Source organism: Ruditapes philippinarum, unplaced genomic scaffold (assembly GCF_026571515.1).
Source record: "Ruditapes philippinarum isolate M1 unplaced genomic scaffold, ASM2657151v2 ctg32_1_1_1_1, whole genome shotgun sequence".
Lineage (NCBI taxonomy): Eukaryota > Metazoa > Mollusca > Bivalvia > Venerida > Veneridae > Ruditapes > Ruditapes philippinarum.
Window position 1 is genome coordinate 266696 of NW_026860502.1, and position 14054 is coordinate 280749.

The window sequence follows — 14054 nt, forward strand, 5'->3', positions numbered from 1 at the left end:
GAATTCAGCTTTACAAAATTGCGGTTTTTTTCTAGAAGAAAAAAGCTGTGCATGTTCCGACAAAAGAAAATGGCAATTACAGACAAAGGAAGGTCATCAGGGACAGATACATGTAGAGAATTGACTTTCACACTTATTCTTCCTCTCATAATTACCATATATTTATATTTGTCAATACCATAACGTTATAAAAATAAGAAAAACAACAAACAAGCAAAAGACTTATTGTCTGGTTGTAATGTTTTGTACCGATGACAATGATAAAGACTACAACATCAACTACGATGGCAACTTCTTCTACGGCGAAGACAACCACAAAATTGATATTGGCCATTTTCTGGTCATCAGGTACATTCTTACTTATCATGTAGACTGCGGACAAAAGATGTTTTTTAACTTGACCTTTAATAAGTGACCTCAAATCCATAGCGGTCATTTTCTGCTGCAAATTATGATACTTATTATAATGATATAAATTTAGTAACTAGACATGAGTTCTTCTCTTTTCCATTGAAAACTTCGAACAGGAACATTACTAAATTCCGTCTTTTATCATTTTCTGATCATCGTTGTTGTAATTGGTAACGTATTTAAGACGCTTTTATATTTTTTTTCCTTTTTCCACGTGTCCTATTTTGTTGAAATCGACGTATTTAAATGTTAAATTATTCATTAATACTAACTATAATACTTTCAACTAGAATATCTACATGAATGGTCAAGTGAAACAATGTCTTTAGGAAAATTTAAGAAAGCAGCAAAAATGCGGTAAGAATACATAGCATACATACAATACATGAAGACGATCCGGTATTTGTTCCGGTGTCCACAGTATAAATGTGTGTGTCCAACAAACAGTGTTTTTAGTCGAGTGGAGGACATTGGATTCCAAACATGTATTTTGAAAGTATTGAATTCAAGTATCCGACCAGTACACAGTAAGTCATTTCTCTTTTAAATTTTGTTTGTACTTTATGACACTTGACAGATCAGTAAATTATCGTTACATATTTCCTGCTAATTATTGTCATCTTCCCTCTCAATTTTTAAATTGTATGTTGAATTCAAAAAAACTAGTATCAAAACAGTGCACTTTCAGTACATAAGAATAAAGATTTTCAAGGGCAAACAAAAATGTTCATCTTTAAACATAGATTGCAAAGTAAATCATGGATAACTATTTTGTACAGCGGTGCAACAAGGAAGTGCTTGCTATAAGTCCGCCAGTTTCTGCTGGAACTGATAAATTATTTACACCAATGGATTAAACAGATTATTGATTGTAACAGACGCCACATTCTTGTAAAAATGACAAAATGTTTTTGTTTTGATTATGTTGTTGTTTGTTTGGTGTTTTTATTTAGTTTTTTATTTTTGTCTTTTTTGTTGCTGTTCTATCCCGACACAAACAAAAGCAAGATATAGAATGGAATAATTATCTCGTACACACGGCATTGCATATTATCTCATGCACACGGCTTATTATCTTGTGCATACGACATTGTAACTCATGCGTACGTTTTAGTTATCCCGTGCACACGACTTAACTATATCATGCGCACGACTTAGTAAGTCTGTGATGTGACGAGTTACTTAGTCGTGTGCACAAGATTATTAAGAGTAAACTTGTTCCTTTCGTGTTTTATAACATAAACAATGTTAAAAGGCTTTGTTGGCTTATTTGTGCCATTTCGTAATTTCGCTCCTCAGGCGTCAGAATAAAATACGAAAATACGCTAGGTATATTTTCGTGTTTATATTCAATTTCTTTGCCAGCCAATCACGTAAATGCGACAAAGTCACTACGCGTGACGCCAGATAAAAACACAAAAATATGACAATGTCATCCCTTTGTCGTATCCTCATGTCTTCGCCTGGCGCATCGCCGAGCGAAAGTTCGAGAAAATCGTCTCTTTGTTGAATTTGGCGTGTTTTTGAGCAAAAGTATGTCATGGCACAAATCGGCCACAAAGCCTTTTAATGACATCGTTTATGTCGAAAAACATGAAGGTAACGATTGATGATATATATCTTATATAATAGGTATCAACGCTTTCTTTTTTATGGTTTTATACATCTTCAGGGTGAAATTGACATTTCAATACCCACAATACTAGCTTTTGCATACCTTCACCTATATCATGCAATATATCATGAGAGGTGGATTTCACTTGATATGACACTTTTTATCACTATTTTCATGTAAACTTATCTTGATTCTCAATAAACATTTATCTTTAAACGTTTCTTTCAGTGAGCTTTCCTCGAGACTGACGATGAGGATGAGGTCAGTTACAGGTATCCAAGGCAACAAAATACGTGTGCTGGTAATTGGTGATACCGGTGTGGGTAAATCAATGATGATTAATCAGTTCTCGAAGAAACGATTCATTGAAGACTTTGAGGACAACAATCCCTCCGAGGAAGGAGCAATAGTAGTCGAGTTAATGGAGATCGATGTTAATCTCGTAGCAGCATTAAAAAGGCTGGCAATAAAAACCGCACAAGCCTATATCTTGATGCATTCGTATGACAATCCGCAGTCGTTTGAGTACATAAGAAAAGTCAAGCAAGAAATAGAAGAAATGAAAGGGGTTGGAATGCCGGTAGTCGTGGTCGGAAATAAAATCGACATTTCGCGGAGAATAAATCAACATAGGAGTCAGCATTCTGAAGTTATCAACTGGGGTTTACCTCATACAGATATATCACTGCGTACTGGGATGAATATAGGCGGGGTATACAGACACCTCTTCAGCCATCGCACACTGCAGAGACTGGTGGATGTTGTAGCAGTGATAAATGCATCATCGGTTTCAGCTAGTATACGTAGAATGTCCCTCCCGGCTTTTGAAGCTTTCAGAGTACCGGAAGTAAATGTAACGGAAGCACAGTCCGAGATTTTAACAGAAAATGAAAAACAATCTTCAGATACGTTCCCGTTGCAAAAACAACGTGCATCTACTTGGGCTAAGTTCAAACAGGTCTTTTCTGGAGCGAAAGTACGAAAATAATTACAAAAGAACCATTTCTTTTAATCGGGAATGTAATTTTCAAACGGGGACTGGTAAAAAAAATGACACTCACCAAATCAATATTGCTTGATCACATTTTGTTATTCTAGTTTCTTTAGCCTGTTTTTATGCTTGCCGAGTTCATATAGAAAAACAGTTTAACGATAATTAGATTACAATTAAAAGTGGTCTTTTCTTATTAAATGTTCATTACTAAAATTGTATATATTATATATGTTAAATAGATAAATAGTCGCCCCGCGGTGGCGCGGAGCAAGATTTAAGAAATAAAACGGCAGGGGCACGGAGCTAAAACACGCTTATTTAGCGCCCTTCTAATGAGCGTGTTTTCGCTCCGCGCCCCCGCCATTTAAACTTTTTAATTCTCGACTTTTTGCTTGGCGGGTACGCGGAACGAAAACACGCTAATTAGCGGGGCGCGGGCGCAGTTTTATTGATTAAACTTCGCCCCTCGCTCCCACTTATAAGCGTGTTTTCGCTCCGCGCCCCGCCGTTTTATTTCTTAAATCTCGCTCCGCGTCTACTCGGGGAGATTATTTATTTATTAAACATCGCCCCGCTCCCCTCGCTAATAAGCGGGTTTTCGCTCTGCGCCCCGCCATTTTAACTTGTTTGTTCTCGACTTTACGCTTAGCGGGATCGCGGGACAAAAACACGCTCATAAGCAGGGAAACGGGGAAAAGTTTTATTTATTTATTTAACTTCGCACCTCGCCCCCGCGTGTTTTTGGCATGCGACCCCGCCGTTGAATTTCTTAAAGCTCGCTCCGCTCCCCCGCGGGACAACTATTTTCGCCCCGCGCCCTCGCAAATAAGTGTGTTTTCGCTCTGACCCATCGCCATTTTTACTTGTTAATTCTCGACTTTTCGCTTGGCGGGGTCGAAACCACGAGTGGCACAAATCAGTCACCATGTTTTAAGTGATTTACTTTGTCAGTTATTGAGAAAGTGACCTTTGAAACAAAACAATTTAGAAAAGAGGCATTACATTACTTTGGAAAAATTGATTTAAAGATTATCTGTCCTCTTAAATGGTGACATATTTTCAATATGAACATGTAATTCAAGTTTGAAATAAATAACTTTGATAGTTTATTATGAAAAGGTTAACCAGGACTAAAATTTCAAGTTAAAAAGGGGGCTTATTTTTTCATAAAATAATTTCAAGATTATCTGTCCTTTTGAACTTGTGTCCTCATAAACTTTTATGCCAAGTTTGAAATCAACAGCTCTTATACTTTGAGAAAATGGCCTTTAACAACGCTGAGGAAGGGAAGGGACATAAATATAAAACCTGGGCCAGTTAGATTTTATTATCTATACCAAGTTAGGTTTGGTTATGGTTGGAATGCCAAAAGAATTGGTATTTTTATTTCATTATTAATTTTTATTTATTTTGTGTGTGTGTGTGTGTGCGTGCGTGCGTGCGAGCGAGCGAGCAAGCGTGCGTGCGTGTGTGTGTGATGGTGCGTGTTTGTGTGTGTGTGGTTTTATTGGGGAGGATCTCTGTAGTTTTGTTGTTGTTTTTCAGAAAAGCTTAAAGTTTACTCTTTAACAAATATTTGAAATTAAACATATAACGTAGTTAAAATGTGGTATGCTCTATGATACTATGTCAAATTTAATCTGAAAATCTTTCACTTGAATATAATTAATGCATTGTATATTGTTAAATTTATACACTTTTTATTGACAATTTGTTTTCCTTTTCTTTGTAGGTAGTGAAAAATAAATTGGGAGTTATTTGAACACATTTTTCTTTATTTCATTTCTAAATATCTATGATTATTTTTTTCTACAAATATCCGTGCAATTTTGCAAAACAATTACAGCCGTTTCATAAGCAAGTGTAACGTTTTTAGATTATTAACACAAAGTCCACAAAAACCGTCGAACGGATGATGCTCCCTGAATAGGTTTTAGACACAAAGAAGAAGTTTCTTGTTGTTATCTCTCGTACTTTCATAGTTGTGTCCCAAACAAAGTTCAAAGTGTAAAAATAAAAAATGACAATAACACCAGAATTAGGCAAATCAGAGATTTTATGCACTGCATTTCTACTAAATGAGATCTATCTTTCTATCTACTAAGTTTCTTGTTGATACCTCTTGTAAAATGGCATTACTTTGCATGAGTATACATTCTTCGACAACCATCAAGAACTGCTTTATATCTCAGACAAATAGTTTTTCTGTAGATGTATTGCCAATGCTCTTTTATGACACCTTTAAGTTAGGGCATGGCCGGGTACTTTATTTGAACCCGAATATCCCATCTCTAATTACCCGCGAGCTCTCTCATGGTACTCTCATTTGAAGACAAATATACGATCAAAGTACGCTTCAATTTTCACAAAACGGCTAAAGAAGAGACAAACAATCGAGTTCATTGCCTTATGTCCGTGCCCATGACAACCGTACCTGTTGCAGCAAGTGAAAGACAAACCTACTGCAAAAGCAAAACATTTCTCTCCTGATTACACACGGTCCGTCTTCAACACTGACAAAATTAACAAAGACTCAATCAACATCAGTAAGATAATTAATATATAAATCTACATTTGACATGACATGTTTTACTTTTAAGCTTCAAGCTGTTTCGTGTCTCAGTCCTTGCATCTGTTTATATTTCAAAACAGGAATACATGTACTATATTCTTCATTATTCAATGTTATTCCACCGTTGTACCAGTTATCGTTCTACCAATGCAAATTAATGGAATAATTCTAAAAAGAACCTCGATTTTAACTAAATTCTATATTTTTTCTGCTTTCTAAGATAAGTTTCATTTTGTGATTATGTGACCTATTTATAAACGGATAAAGAAACATTATACAGAAAGATATTATTATAAAAGCCCTTGCATTTCTTGAGTTAATGTCAACTAAAACATAAATGTTTTCAACAAATTAGCTTGTGTTCAGATTCAACGAAATGTCGTAGTTTGCAACGGTGTAATATATTGTAGTGTAAAAATCATTTTTGTCATCAGAAGTGTTCAGTGAGTAATGTGGGTAACTAAGCGGTATGTCGTCAAACAGTAAGTTCTGCTGTGTAAGATGCCCTTAGTGAGTAATGTCCACTGTGTAACATGTCCGCAAGGAGTAATGTCCACAAACTAGATAAATAAAAAGTACCTTTCAAATAATTTGTTTTAGGTCGTTTATGCATAATGTCTTTTTTATATGTTGATCTTAGTAAGTAAGCTTTATTTTGAGATAACGGAATTAGATTAGAAATATATGCTGGCGTTAATTTATTCATCACTTTATATACCATAATTCCAGAAAAGTATTTACATCTAGATAGAAAAGATAACCATTTCATATTTTGAAACATTTCAAGAGAATTTGTTTTTACGGGTTTATTTAAAATAATCCTGGCGATTCTTTTTTGTAATTTTGCTATTCTATTTAGATCTAATTTGTTACATTTGGACCAAATATTACATACATGTAAGCGTTATAAAATAATTGTTTCATTTCAGGTGTAAGAAATATTGAATTCTTTTCAGCAGAGATATTTTAGAAGCAAGCTTTAGCTTAGAACACGTTTTGTAAATATGTGTTTTCCAAGATAGACAGTTATCAATAAGCAAGTAGCTTTTGACAATGAACATTATTTATACTCGAATTCTCTATATACAGAGAAAGATTGCCTTTGTTATTTAATTTCCATTTTGATCCAATTATCATGCACGTTGTCTTTATTGGATTAATGACCATGTTATTGAGAGTGCACCATTCCTGTATTTTTAATAAGTCTAGCTGCAACTAAGACTTTATATTACTGAAACTTTGGTCAGCTATGCGTAATGTTGAATCGTCTGCACACATATCAAATGTCTGAATTCGTAGTGACTGATATATCATTTACATATAAAAGAAACAGTATAGGACCTAAGTTTGAGCCCTGTGGCACACCTGATATAACCGGTAAGCTTTCAGATTTATCATTGTTGACTTTTACAATTTGCTCTCTGTTAGAGAGATATGACTGGAAAAATTGTACAGAGTTTCCAGAAAAATGATAAAGTTTTAATTTATGAATCAGTATATTATGGTCAACTAAATCAAAGGCTTTTTTTAAATCTAAAAATACAGCACCTATAATATCTCCATCATCAATATTGCGTAAATAATTCTGAAAAACAAAGTGATCCCTCGGAAGCATTAATCACAACAATATTACAAGAGAATTACAGACTCGGTTTGATTGAGTCTGTACATGAGGGATAATGAATAAGTGCAATATCCCTCACGCCCCCTAGCACCGACTTGAGCGGTATTCAATTCTCAACACTAAATAGTGCTGTCATCAATGTTCCCGAAGGACCAGAAAGCCACTCATCTGTAAGGCGGATCAAAGCTGGTGTTCATTAATGATATTGGTATAATGAAGATAATTATTTATCTGATTTGCAACATGCCTTTCAAGTATTTTTTGAAATGTTTGGGAGAATAGATATTGGCCTATAATTATTGGGGTTTGACTTGCCCCCCCCCCCCCCCCCCCCCTTGTGTAAAGGTATAACACGTGCTAGTTGTTTCAATTTATCTGGGAATATACCTAGTGAAATACTCTTATTCATAATTGAAGTTACTGCTCTCGTTATAGAGTCTTCACATTGTTTTAACATATTAGGACCAATTCCATCAATGCCAGAGGATTTATTTTTATCAAGGTTGTCAATATATCTGCTTACTTCAAATGTGGTTATGAAATCAATTTCAAATTGCTTAGGTTTAAGTTTATGATCTAGAAAATCTTCTAAATACGAAAAATTGTTAACATTAAAATTAGATTTCTTAATTAGTTTTGAAATTTCTGTAAAATGTTCATTTAAGGCATTTGCAACATTCACATTTCCTTCAAATAGAACATCATTAATGTTTAAAGTGATTGGTAAAGACGGTTGCTGCTTATTTTCGTTTGATATGTCTTCTACATTTTGTCATAAATATTTACAATCTCTCGAATCTTTAACTGCCTTGTTAAAGAGCCCCTTCTTGCTCTTTTTAATAACAGCCTGGCATCTATTTCTCCATGACTTATAATTAATCTAGTCTTTACACCTTTAATAGTGATCCCTTTTATCGCGGGCCTCTTAAATTTCGTCAGAATACCAATCTGGTTGTTTAGTCCTTTTAATACGCTTTACCTTTTCAGGCGCATGTTTGTTAAATAATGCGTCAATCATATTGTAAAGAACATCAAGTGAGTTATTTGGCTCTGCAATAGTTTCAATCATATCAAAATTAATGGCTTTCAAATCATTTTTAAATACTTGTTTATAACAATTCTTGAAATAAAGATAATTTATCGTTATATGCGAGAAAGCAAATGCCTCCCTGCTTGTAAGACAATTTATTGTAAACGACAATGGACAGTGATCGCTTAAGCTTAAATTAGAGACGTATGGCTAAAGGAAGATACGTATAAATGGTCAATTATAGTAGATGTATCTTTAGTTACTCTAGTAGGAGATTGGATTAATTGCTCGAGGCCAAAATCTTGAACAATATGCGCCCATTTGTTGATGTTTAAAGTTGAAGAATGTATTTGTCAACAGGGATTTTGGAATCCAGATTAACATATATGAATTAACCCTGGTGCAAAATTTCTTAAAATCCGAAATAAAAATTGATAAAATGTTTATTATTGACGTTGAAATATTTTTTTTCAAATACCAATGGTAGGATACTACGTTATCGCGCACCTGCTGAATGCTCCCACTTGGACCATTTTTTTGTCGATTCGAAGGTAAAATTCAATTCTATTATAAGAAAACGTAAGAGTATTAAAAAATCATGTAGTGCACCAAAGAATGGCTATAGTACTTGAGATAATTGTAAAAAAAGTTTATAGATTTATTGCCTGGTTTAAGCCTGAAAACGGGATAAGTGTTTTTCTCTGAATGCTACCACTCGGACTTTTCCCGAAACATATATGAAATAAGGTTGAAAACCTTCTTGAAAATTATTTTTAATGTACCAGAATATAAACCGGGTCATGTTTACACGTTTTTCTATATTAGTTTCAAATATTTCTATTCCAAAGTCAGTCTTTTAAAGTTTTTTTTTTTATCGAAATGGAAAATGCTCCCACTTGGACTCGATTTCAGAGATGCTCCCACTCGGACCCAAATACATACATTTTGAAAGCATATTGATGTGCCAAGCTTTTATGGATTATTCTTACAATTTTTAAATCATTTTGTCAATATTTACTGTGTTTGTCGACATTAACTTTTACCTTCTTTTTACACAGATCTCTTCTTACGTCGTTGGGTAGGACCCGGTGCCATGGCAAAGTTTCAACTGACAGGATCACTTTACAAAAAGGTGAACTTGGCTTGTGTTGGATTCGAAGGGATGATTCAAAATTATTGCCAACAACAAAGATAGGACTATAAGACTTTAAATGGACAGTTTGGATCTCAAGAATAAAGTTGTTTTTTTTTGAGATGTTAAAACAATGGTGGTGTTTTATAAAGAAATTATTATGCATTGTTTAGTACCATACTGGATTAAGATTCTGTTGGACTCGTACACATATTAGAGGCCTGCATTTATTCAATAATTGCTGATCTTGTTAATAATTTAAAACCCAATGATTTGCGTGTTTGTTAAACTTGTGATTTAGATTTTATAGCATTATAATAGTACGTTTATGAACATAAAGAAGTCAATATCTATCGGTTGATTTGAATAGTTTATTAAAGAACAACATGTGAATCATTTTTGTCATGAACTGGTTAAAAAGTCAATGTACTGCCATACCATGGCATATAAAGCATGCATCACAGTTATTGACAACTTTGACATTTTTAAATATGAAAGTTATCATATGTACGTATTTTTACCTAAAATAACAAAATTAAATAAATGAGAAAACAAAGATCACAGTTATTTCTTTATCACAGTCTTTACCATATCTTTGTAACTACAATGGAAATTTTATATATATGTATATAAATATGCTACTAAAACAATTTTCAAACATTAAGGAATATGTGAAATACGTACTGCAAATGCTTGTCCACATTATATGTAATCATTAAAATATACATGTATGCATTCATTTCTTATTTAAGAATTCAACTTACACTTAAAAGAAAATATATTTCTAATTACCTCCCTTTATGAAATATAAGTTCGGTATCATCTTTACAAATAATGCTTTTTGGAACATACAATATTGATAAATCTTCATTTGAGCATTATATTTATTGTATAAAACCAAAATTGATTTCAGGATATTTAAATGACGTTAAAATAATAACAATCATACAATGGGGAATCACAGACAGTAAAATCCCCCGCCGAAAAGGAGGAAATACATTTCATAGGGGAAGTAACCCTTACATACATGTAAAAATCCAAGTAATGCCACTCGTGAAAATTAATGAAAAGTTATAGTCTAGAAATAATAAATCATGACAAAAATAACACTCCTGAAAAAAAAAACAAAGAAAAAAACAACAACAAAGAAGCATTAAGTGAACACTTCTGTGCCTTATGCTCTGCTTTTCACTTTTATCTGCACTGTCCCAGTGTTGTTTTCTTTAATTAAAAACAGCATACGGAAGTTTTGTTTAATATAAAGTTTCAAGTCTATATCTCAAATACCTTTGGAGGTATGGTCCTTGCAAACTAATCATAGTGAATACAAAGGGCAATAACTCCAAAACTGGAGAGTTGTTATTCTTGTTTGTGGTACATCTATCCTGCAGTGAAGTCTCAGATGAATTGATCCTTTAAGACACATTGTCCAATGATTAACGCAAAAACTGAACAAAAGACAATTACTTCAAAGAGCTACAATTCTTGTGTTTTCTAGAGTTTTCCTCCTCACTGAGATATATATCCACAGTTGGTATCTAAACTATTTGCTCCAGCTATGCCGTGCCAAGATGTCCTACCATGTGCTTTATTACGTCGCAATGTGGTTTATACCTTTTCCCATACTGGTCACAAACACAAATACTTTCTGCAAAACAAAATATTATATATATAATTTATATTTAATATATTTTTAAAATGTATAATCAATTTGTTTCTTATTTCAACGACTCTATTTAACGAGGAATTGTTTCAACACAACCTTTTTTCCTTATTCTTAGGCCGATAACTGATCCTCTAAGAAGACATATTTACGAGACTGTTATGATACAATGTGTCAAAATTTAGTGATCTAAATATTAGTATCGTATTTTCATTGAATTCTTACTGATAATATGAATATATGAACTTGAATATAAAGATAGTTTGAAAAAATTATAAATTCTTAACACAGCAATGTGTTTTCAAAATGTGTATATATTTAGGTCCGAGTGGGAGCATCTCTGAAGATGAGTCCGAGTGGGAGCATTTTCCATTTTTATAAAAAGAATTAAGAAAAACTGATTTCTGAATAGAAATATTTGAAACTAATCTAGAAAAATTGATAAACATGACTCGGTTTATGTTCCGGTACGTTAAAAATAATTTTCAAGAAGGTTTTCAACCTTATTTCATATATGTTTCGGGAAAAGTCCGAGTGGGAGCATTCAGAGAAAAACACTTATCCCGTTTTCAGGCTTAAACCAGGCAATAAATCTATAAACTTTTTTTACAATTATCTCAAGTACTATAGCCATTCTTTGGTGCGCTACATGATTTTTTAATACTCTTACGTTTTCTTATAATAAAATTGTATTTTACCTTCGAATCGACGAAAAAATGGTCCAAGTGGGAGCATTCAGCAGGTGCGCGGTGACGTAGTATCCTACCATTGAATACAGTATACTCAAATGTTGACCTGTTATTGTTAACAAAATAATGCTTCTAAGCGGCTCGGTCTATTTACCCAAAGACACTCCAAGACTATCCCAAGACACCCCAAGACTACCCCAAGACACCTCAAGACTACCCCAAGACACCCAAAGACTACCCTAAGACGCCCAAAGACTACCGCAAGACATCCCAAGAATCTTCTTAATGGAAATTAACTTCAAATTGGAAAAATTTATTAATATATGACCCTGTAGGAGATAATCTCAGGGGAGTAACTAGATACAACCGATATCAATATTGGAATTAACTCCATGGACTTGTGTGACAGGTTGGAGTTAAAAAAATAAGATGTAATTCTTGTGTTTCTTCAATCATAATTTAATAATATGTTTGTTTGTATGTGTTTGTATGTGGTTGTGTGTGTTAATTAAAAATATAACTTGCATTACATAGCAGCGACAATGTTTGAAAAGTAGGAAAAGTACAATGGTCAATTAACAAATGTATAAGTTTACAGATATAATTATTTCACTTAAAATAAAAAATAAGGATTTCAAAAAATGTAAGACCATTTAATCTCTTTTTTTAATTAAATATGTAAACAAAGTCTTTTTTTTCAACAAAATGGCATGGCAACAAACAGTTACACTTGAATTCACTTTTTTAACAAACATAATTATATTATTTATTTTTTAAACTTGAGACAATTTATTAAAGACACAACAGACAATATGATAAACATGGTTACACAAAGGGAAAAAAAGTAATAGACTTAAATGCCATATTACTACAGCTTAGTAGTAAAAAAATAATTTTCATTGATGATAGTTCTCTAAAGAAAATAATGTTAGCGACAAAAATGGCAAAGTTAAGCATGGAGAAACCCCGTCATTAAAAAAGCTTAATTTAACAATTGTTTGCAACAAAAAAATATTCTTAAAATATAAAAAAAAAATGACAAAGTTATATTGCTTCCATAGTTTTGAGAGTGGATTATTGAACTAATTGCATGAGTTGGTAAAAAGAATGCATCTGTTATATAGCACATACGAAGCAGCAAATAGAAAGACAAGTAAGTACACAAATAAAATGTTCATTAACAAATATCATATTGCTACTTATACAGCATTATGTATAACATTATATGTACATGTATGTATATATAGGTCTGAAATCAGTTTATACTATTCTACCCGAATATACCTGGTATATTCCAGTGATCGATTTATTATTAATTCACACATTTCCGGCATTTCTAAAATTTACTGGTCAGTTTTTATTTTCTGTTTGTTAAAGGCATTGCTACAAAAAGTCAAGCAATATGCATGCAAATTCATTAACTTTTCATATTCACAGCATGAACATTTAAATGCATGTGCACTGTATTTTTTGTCTTTATAATTTGGGACACTAGTTTTTGGGATCATCGCTTCCTAGTTCTTTCTGAGGGGACGCTTGCGCTGTCCTGGTTTCTTAGCCACACCACTAGCTTTATCAATAACTGTGTACTTTCCGTTTTTGGCTTCAACATACTTCATTTTTATCAGTCTCTTTTTGTTCATCAAGAATTTGTTAAATATTTCATTTTTTTCTTCTTCTGTCTTTCAGCGCCAAATTGAGTCCGTTATATGGTAAACACGACGTTCATTCGGCGTTTGGTCGTAGTTACCCGTGTCATGGAGGGCACTTCGATAATCCATGAAATGGAGATTTGTTATGTCATACATTTTTTCGATTAGTTCACTGGTTCGTTTCGGTTTCTAGTCTAAAGATAGTTTGAGTACATGTATATTGTTCATTGATTCTGCGTTGTTGTTTGTCCAATTCTTAAATCCATTTGTTTCGTGACTCGGTTTGAAGACAAATTCTAACAGTCTTGGTTTAAGGTTGTTACAGAAATACGTTTTTAGAGAATCGTTTTCTTTGTCAATTTTTTCCTCAAACTCTGAGGCCTTAGTTTCAAAATCCAAAGTGGAGTCTGCATCTATCAAGCCCCCGCTACCAAACAAATCATTCATTAATATGTTTCTTTGTTTAACTTCAACGCCGATTTTGTTTTGAAGGTAATGTTTAACATTGTCTTTTAGATGCTTGGTACACAAATATCTATCAGCTGATGGAAACACTTCTTCAATTGCCTTAGTAAGGACTTTTTCATCATCTGTACCGAATTCCATATTTTCTGAAATTATCATTTCAATTGTATCATATTGTCACTATCTTCTTCAGTGGCTATTTGTTGC

General features: G+C 33.2%; 1 protein-coding gene across 1 annotated transcript; it reads left to right on the top strand.

The window, feature by feature from the left end:
- The first annotated feature begins 867 nt into the window (after positions 1 to 867).
- On the top strand, positions 868 to 3252 carry LOC132760378 (ras protein let-60-like). The gene is made up of 2 exons (XM_060752365.1): positions 868 to 938; positions 2255 to 3252. Exons 1-2 carry the CDS (start codon positions 895 to 897, stop codon positions 3012 to 3014), a joined length of 804 nt encoding a protein of 267 aa, XP_060608348.1. The 5' UTR covers positions 868 to 894; the 3' UTR covers positions 3015 to 3252.
- The last annotated feature ends 10802 nt before the right edge of the window (positions 3253 to 14054 follow it).

Excerpts from the sequence above, each read along its gene's own strand:
- LOC132760378 (XM_060752365.1), top strand. The coding sequence starts at position 895 with ATGTATTTTGAAAGTATTGAATTCAAGTATCCGACCAGTACACA. Across the intron at positions 939-2,254 it reads AAGTATCCGACCAGTACACA|TGAGCTTTCCTCGAGACTGA; the intron begins GTAAGTCATTTC and ends CGTTTCTTTCAG.